We start from the raw sequence: 8077 nt of genomic DNA, 5'->3' as shown, positions 1-8077 counted from the left end.
TGTGTGGTCAGTTCACAGCAGTAATAGAAATTAATCATTTCCAACAAATTTTTACCTTTAAGCCATTTTTTCTAAAAGTGTGCATCATCTTTTGAGTCAAATTCTTGCATTTGGGCTGTTACCAAGCAAATGAAATCAGTATCAACAAAATTGATCTTTGCAATGCACAGAAACACAGGAAACACAGAAGCTGCATTATTTACACACTGTTTAATGCAGCTCTGAGGGACATGGAATACTCTAACCTGCAGATGAAATGCATAAATAATGTTTTGATATTTTAAACATAAAACATTGAAAACTGATGTTTGAAATTATTTTAAAAATGAAAAGGTACCTTAAATGTGAAATTAAAACTGCCAGTAGGTGGCAGCAAGTCACTGTTAATAAGTGAGTCATTGCGATTGAACCGAATCATTTAAACGGTTGATTCATTCAGGAACGAAACACTGTCATGTTGCTCAGAGGCACAAAACAGTGCTGTGGCTGTGTTTGGAATGATTTTTGTTGGAGAAATAGAGCAAAAACAGGAAATATGGTGTCTAAAATGTTTTGTTTGCTTTTCGCGATATACTCGATAATATCAAATTGCACATCGTTAAAACAACAATTACGATATTATCGCAGACCATACATATCACACACACCTATTCTGTTTAGATTTTTCTAATGCATTGTCTTTCTTATCGATCCACCAGTTCACATTTAAAGCTCTGCGTGTTTGCAGGGTAAAAACATGGGTCGATTTTTGCATTTGTCTGAACTCTGAACAAAACATCAGTTTTATTGAAAATGCTCATTCATTCTGACAGTAGGTGGAGTGTTTGGTAGAATTAGAACTGTTTCCCCGGTAACTGCTGTACACAAAGCAGCGCAGCACCGGACATTGAACGCGCAGCGCTCATGTTTATTTAATGAAATCATAGCCTTTTGAAGTTTAATCGTCACATTCAGTCATATCGCAATTCTGGTCTTTCCGTCCCCAAATTTAAGACCTTTTGAAATCATAATTAAGACTTTCTTGTACAATTTAAGACTTTTTAAGGCCTTAAATTTGATACAACTAAATTTAAGACTTTTTAAGACTTTTTTAATACCCGCGGAAACCCTGCTTTAACTTCTAACTCTTAATCCAGTTTTATTTTGTTTTTATATGCATTTACCAGTGAGAAAATCAAACGAAGATCTTGGCAAGCGCGTCGGCCCCCGCGCTGGCGATGAAGGGCTGCGAGGGGTGGAAGGCCACGTCATGAATGGCCTCGTCGTGTTTTTTCCTGTGTGCTGTGATCTCCTGCACACACGTGCGATTGTCCAGCATCCACAACCGCACAGAGCAGTCATGACCTGAAAAAAAAAAAACAGAAATCTCAAATTATAGCTGCAGAGATTTTCCACATTTCAGTGAGAATGTGGTCTGTTGACGTGGATGTGCTCAGAAGGCTTCAGCTGGCATGTTGTTTTGCTCACTGATGTCACACACTGCATGTTGGTGTATATTTACTTACTGCCGGAGATGAGGTAAGCGCCTTTAGGGTCTGTGGCGAGACAGGTTACAGCATCCAGGTGAGCCACCATGGAATGGATCACTTTCCCTGTGGCCACAGCGAGAGGAAGGAGGAAAGATTAGGTCATGTGGGATATTTTTGATACACAATATTGTTTCTAAATGGTCCGATATTCCAAGTTCTGGCTCAACCAATAGGAAAACGCCGTGTAAAGTTTGTGTTCCTAAATTCATCCTTTTTAAAGCAAGGTTTCTAAAACTGGGATTCATGAGAGAATTGCAAAACTAATAAATAAATAATTAAAAAGTATAATCAAAATGTGTTTTTAAAATAAAATAAAAAACAATAAATGAAATATTGTATTTGTTTACCTACATTAACCAACAACAGAGCAGTGTGAACATGCTAATCTGTTTTTAAATTATTAATATATCAACTTATTTTATAATATTTTAGGGATTTGGCTGACAAAAAGGCTTAAAAAAAATCTAGATAAGCCTCAATAGACGACTAGTCAACCATCGTGGCTATAACGTTATTCAGATTAAGAGCAGATTTGCATTTTGATGGCCCAAGCACCAGTTTGTCACTTTAAGACAATATATTGATACACATTGGATTTTCTCTCAACTGTTCTCCTCCAACAACAATCACCGACTGAGCTGATTCTGACATTAAGTTTGGGTTTTTAGGGAGGAACGAATGCGCGAATTCCTGTGAAGGGAAAGTAGTTGTGCAAGACAAAACGTAGCTAGTCTTTCATAATTTAGCCCCGGGACCGATTAAATACCGGGTTTCGGTACCCATCCCTAATCGTGACTCATCCTCAAATTACACAATTTACCTTTAACACAATTTCCATTATGAACACGTACCCAGGAAAAAAAAAAAAATCAATAAAAACATCCTAATATGCCTGAAAACAAAGCCGCAGGTAATGTACCACTGGATTCACATTCCAGATGCCTTTTTTTTTTCCACTGGCTAATCTTTCACACCAAGAATGTTATTCGCTTTTCTTCAAGTGCTCTTGCTATATAAACTGGTGAGTAAAGGTTGGTGTCTGGCACGATACGATTGAGTTTTTTTTTTACCGGAGGTTCTTTTTTAACAGCTTTGAGAGGTCTATTGTGACTGCACGGTAGGAGAGTCAAATGCTTTGCTGGTGTATTTACAGTTCCCACAGTGCACAGCTGGAAAATACGCAGTGCTATTACGGGCCTCAAAATTGCTACAAGCTCTCAACACACACACAAACAAACACACACACACCTGTCTTATTGTCCAGGAAGCGGATGGTGCGGTTCTCGTGGGCTGTAATGGAAATCGGTTGGGACGGATGGCTGACCACGCAGTTAATCAGCTCGCTGCCTGCAGGGGCGGTAAAGAAAAACACAATATTTTATTATTTTACAACAGACATCAAGTCAACATGAAACAGCATTCACAAACCATTTTACTTTTGTAACATGCTGTGTGGAACTATTATTTTCAACAAATATATATATTAGGGGTGTTTTTAATCACGGTTCGGTTTTTATCACAGGATTATTTAATAATAATAATAATAATAACTAGAGGCTAAAGTTTGTAAACAAACTTTGATGTTGGCTCGAGAAAGCCAACATGGGCAGCCTTGAGGCAAAAGAGCCAGATCACTTGTGTGTTCGCCGTTCTTGAGCTGCCCCGCCACAAAAAAAGTACCACAGTTATTGATTTCGTAATATTTTTTTCTACAGACACTTGATATTTTGTATTATAATAAAGAAGCTTATCAGTCATCTGTCCTGTCCCGAGCGTCTTTCACACCGGCCTCTGGCCATCAGTCATTATTGTTGAGTCCTGACCTGGTCACGATCAAATATGTTGGTTTAGCTTGTCAGTGTGAATTAAATGTATGTATTTATTTGGAAATATAATCGATTAAAAACAAAAGTAAGAGAGTGGAGTTGAAAGATTTCTTATCCTGCGGCTCCCTCTGATAGACAGCAATTGTCTTCTAGAGGGTACATTTTTGCTCTGGCAATGTAAGTCTATGGAAAATGTTTGATTTTGATGATTAATTATATAAAAGCTACAAGTCTGATCAGTCTGAAAAGATATAGCAACAAACTAAACTTCAGGGCCCAGGTCTCTGCCGAGTTTGGTGCTTGTAGCATTAAAGCTCTAGGAGGAGATACAGTCAGACATTTTGGTCTCAGAACCCTGATAGCACACGTACATCACAGAGGAGTCTATTTGACGTCTGCATTTACATCTGCAAGACGTATTTTTTTAGAGTGTTTGCTCATCTGCAATACGTCTATAGGATGTTTCCTATTAGATGTCAAATAGACGTTTAGAAGATGTCTTTAAGATGTTTATGATTAAGAATGTATGTAAAACTGGCATCTTAAAGACGTCTATCAGATGTTTGTACACAGCAGATGCTTTCCAGACCAAGTGATCTTTAACAGACATCTTGCAGACATATGTGTGCTATCTGGGAAGAAGAGGAAGAATATTAAGTTTAAATAGCATTTCAGAATGTTTGCTTTCTCAAGGCAATATAATAATACGATATAACACTTAACAGTAAGGTTCCATTTCTTAAGACTAGTTACCTACAGTGGTTTAATTAACATGAAATAACAATGATAAATACAGGAAAATACTAATTCATTTAGTTAATTTCAACATTTTCTAATACATTATTAAAATAAAAAGTTGTATCAGGTAAAACTTACAGTAATATTTAATGGAACTGAGTTAACATGAAATAACAATAAATAGCTTTATTTTTATTAAGTAAACTTAAAAAAATAATAAATACTGTAATAAATGTATAGCTTTTAAGTTTTTTTTTTATAAGTTAAAGCATTAACTAATGTAAATTAATAGAACCTTATTATTCTAAGAATAGTTTATAGAATTACTTAATTCATATTTTAAGAATAAGATTATTTAATTTATTTAAAGCAATTTTCACACCTTTTTACATGACTTTTCCCAAAATGGCAGTCTAATAAAGTACTTAAGTAACCTTTTTATTTTATAGTTTAAAAAAAATAAAATAATAATAATTAGATAAAATTGTTTGCTGGTGAGCATAATTTGTAAATGTTTATTCCTATATGAACTGGCACTTACCATCCTTAGCCTGGTTCTCCAAGACCATGATGCTTTGCTCTGTGCTGAGGTCATAAAGCAGAGTCTCGCCCCCATCGAAGGCCACAACAACCTGGGATGTGTCGGAGTTTACAAAGGCAACCGAGGTGGGAGTGCCATGTTCTGAAAGAGATAGGCAATGAGTGAGAGGGACAAACAGAAAAGACAAACAATCCAAACACGCAAGGTCTTCTCCTCACCTTTCTCCTTGTTGAAAACAGACACACACGGTGAGGAATTATGGGGGTCCCAGATCCGTACAGTCCCATCTGCAGAGCAGGAGGCCAAACGCTTCAGGCTGGAGGAGTAGGCCAAACCCCACACCGCATCCTCATGGCCCGACAACACGCTGCTCTCCACGCCGGGATCTGAACGCATTTATACACAACATTTATGTCTAGCTCTCAAATTAATTTAGTCAGCGCCCTCTAGAGGACTGTGTTAACCACTGTTTTTAATCACACTGTGTAACTTGCAAGTGCAGCAATAGGTTGACTTGCCATAGTTGTCGTAAGGATCTACATTAAGGTCGGGAATCTTCCAGCCACGGACGGTGCCATCCAGACCGCCGCTGAAGCATGATTCTCCTTCCTCCCCCATAGCCAGAGAAAGAACAGCTCCACTGAATCACACACACACACACACACATACACAACATATTAAAAAAAACACAACAAAAATACTGTAGTGGTACTGGTAATACACTCGAACTTTGATATATATATTGTATGGCTGATTGATTTCAATAGTCATATGCAACAGCATTGTTATCCAAGGATTTTCAAAGAATACCATGATATTGCCACAGTGCATGTCCAAAAAACAAAGCTAATGCTGTTAAATGTCAAGGGAAAACACACTTTTCTAAAACCTAGTGAGCTGCTAGTGAGCAACATTTTATGAAATCGCAGCCACACTCCAGATGTGTTACTGCATGTATTCCTCCCTCAGAAAGAAAGCTCAGCAAACACATTCATTCATGATGGTGCATGAATAAAAAGAGAAAAGATTAGAACTACTGTTCAAAGGTTTTGGGTAAGATTTTTTTTAAATGTTTTTGAAAGTCTCTTATCCTCACTGAGGATGAATTTATTTAGAAATACAGCAGAAATTATTGTTATTAAAATATTGTGAAATGTTATTATTATAATTTAAAATGTTTACTTCAATATATTTTAAATGTAACTTATGACTGCGATGGCAAAGCTGAATTTTCAGATATTACAGACCCCAAACCTTTGAATGGTAGTGTACATGTATACTTAATTTTCATTCAATATTTATTAAACAAGAATTAATTAAAAGATAACCATTTCAAACCATGTGTGCTGTTTTTAGTTTAATAGAATATGCGTTTATTATTTTTATTTTATTCTATTTGTTTCAATTACAGATGGACAGATTTTACTATTTTAGCAGATACTGATAATTTTCAATAATCAAATTTTTTTTCATGGCAGGTAACTGTTTTGTGTTTGTTATGTAATCAATTAATTATAGATATTTAACTAATTTGTCTAAATTAATTAAAAATTATACTAAAACACTAACACTAACCGCATGCTACAAGTACATTTTGGCATTAAACATTATAATGTACTATATGGAAAAATGTATGTTTTGCAATTTGCCAAAGTTTACAAAGTGACTCGGTTATTAGTGTTTTCAAAGATTTGTGGAAGCTTCTTTCTGCCACTGAATAAAAAATAAAAAGGGTAATTCTGACTTTTGATCTCTCAATTCTGAGTTTATATAACACAACTCTGGCTTTATAACTCACAATTTTGTATAATCACAATTTTGTATAATCCTGAGTTTATTTTTCACAATTCTGACTCTTCAGAATTGTGAGATAAAAAGTAACAATTACCTTATTTGTTTGTTATTCAACGGTGAAAATGGGCTTCTATAAAATTAGCTAAGAAAGCATTAAATCAAAGGAAAAGCAAAGGAAATATAAATGTAAATATAGGGAAAATTAGCATGTACAATTAAACTTACAATATCTACTGATACCAACACTGATAAATTACAAAAAAACTACACTATAAGATAATAACCAATGGTAGCAGTATAATGTTCATCTCTAGTTTCAGTTAATTTTTCAGTTCAGATGCTACTTTGGAAGCCCACTAGGTTTTAAAACACAGCTTTCGCCCCATAATCTAGCCTTGAGCACTTGGCAGAGTATGTTAGCCATAGGCCATGCAATTTCATTTTTAGGGAGTCGATCTCAGTCTAATTATAAACCCGTCCCACTCACTTGTGTGCTCTGAATGTATAAATGGGCTCAACGTCCAGCGCTGCATTTCTGTGAAGGCAAAAATGAGAGGCTTCCATGTTAGAATGCAGAGAGACAGTGCTAAAAGAATCTTTTACGGATCTATATTTCTAAACACACTTCCAGAGACACCTACATGTACACGAACACAAACTTGTTTGGGCAGTAAAATATGGGTCTTCTCAGCCTTGTTTGTGTGTCTTGTTTTGGACCAATGGGTTAGGATGTGCTTCTTACTTTTTGGAGTGCATTGCCTTGTTGAGGTTCCACAGTTTGAGCGTTCCATCCTCAGAGGCAGACAGCAGCACGGCCTGGCTGGGGTGAAAGGTCAACGCTCGGATGGCATCGAAGTGGCTTCGTAGCGTGAAGCGAGGGTTCCACGTTTTTTTGAACTCTTCTCGACTGTCCTGCAACTAATCATATCAAAGAATACTATTCCTTGTGAAAAACTACACTTCATTATATACTTTTTACTTGTGACAGAAACAATATTAAATGAAGAATATAGTGGGAACTGAATGTAATGTTTTCAGTCACTTCAATTGCATTTTTAATCCAGTTTTGTGTGAAATATGCAGATATAGAGCATTTTATATACTGCAGAAATAATTGTGATAAAATGTCACTCTAACGATTAAAAATGCTTTCAGTTGAGGAGGAAAGATTACTTATTATACTAACGTCAATGGTGAGGTCATTGTCGTTGGCAACAGTGAGGTCAGCCAGCTCTCCGAGGTTCATTAGAAATACAGCAGAAATTATTGTTATTAAAATATTGTGAAATGTTATTATTATAATTTAAAATGTTTACTTCAATATATTTTAAATGTAACTTATGACTGCGATGGCAAAGCTGAATTTTCAGCAGCCATTACTCTTCAGTGTCACATAATCCCTTAGAAATCACACTAATATTGTCATCCTATGTTTCTTGATATTTATTATTCAGATTTATTATTATCAGTGTTGCAAACAATTGTGATGAATGTTTTTGTTTTTTACAAGATGTTTTTATGAATAGTTTATTAATGTGAAATAGAGATATAACATTCTAAATGTCTTTATTGTCGCTTTTGACCAACTTAATGTAAAACTTAATGTGTATACATGTATGTGTGTGTGTGTGTATATATATATATATATA

General features: G+C 35.5%; 1 protein-coding gene across 3 annotated transcripts in view; it reads right to left on the bottom strand.

Moving 5' to 3' along the window:
* Positions 1-8077, bottom strand: part of LOC107728163 (striatin-4-like) — a 28520-nt gene that overhangs the window by 3245 nt on the left and 17198 nt on the right. For all 3 annotated transcript variants that reach the window (XM_016538253.1, XM_016538256.1, XM_016538254.1), the window contains 8 exons: positions 7171-7346; positions 6916-6963; positions 5153-5274; positions 4853-5020; positions 4635-4775; positions 2778-2876; positions 1506-1592; positions 1164-1344 (listed from right to left, as the gene is read on the bottom strand). In XM_016538253.1, coding sequence (XP_016393739.1) covers positions 1175-1344; positions 1506-1592; positions 2778-2876; positions 4635-4775; positions 4853-5020; positions 5153-5274; positions 6916-6963; positions 7171-7346 — 1011 coding nt within the window. In that variant the 3' untranslated portion in view covers positions 1164-1174. The remainder of the gene's footprint in view (positions 1-1163; positions 1345-1505; positions 1593-2777; positions 2877-4634; positions 4776-4852; positions 5021-5152; positions 5275-6915; positions 6964-7170; positions 7347-8077) is intronic.

The sequence above is a fragment of the Sinocyclocheilus rhinocerous genome, unplaced genomic scaffold (assembly GCF_001515625.1).
Source record: "Sinocyclocheilus rhinocerous isolate Xijiao unplaced genomic scaffold, SAMN03320098_v1.1 scaffold2834, whole genome shotgun sequence".
Lineage (NCBI taxonomy): Eukaryota > Metazoa > Chordata > Actinopteri > Cypriniformes > Cyprinidae > Sinocyclocheilus > Sinocyclocheilus rhinocerous.
This window is presented reverse-complemented; position numbering and strand designations above follow the sequence as displayed.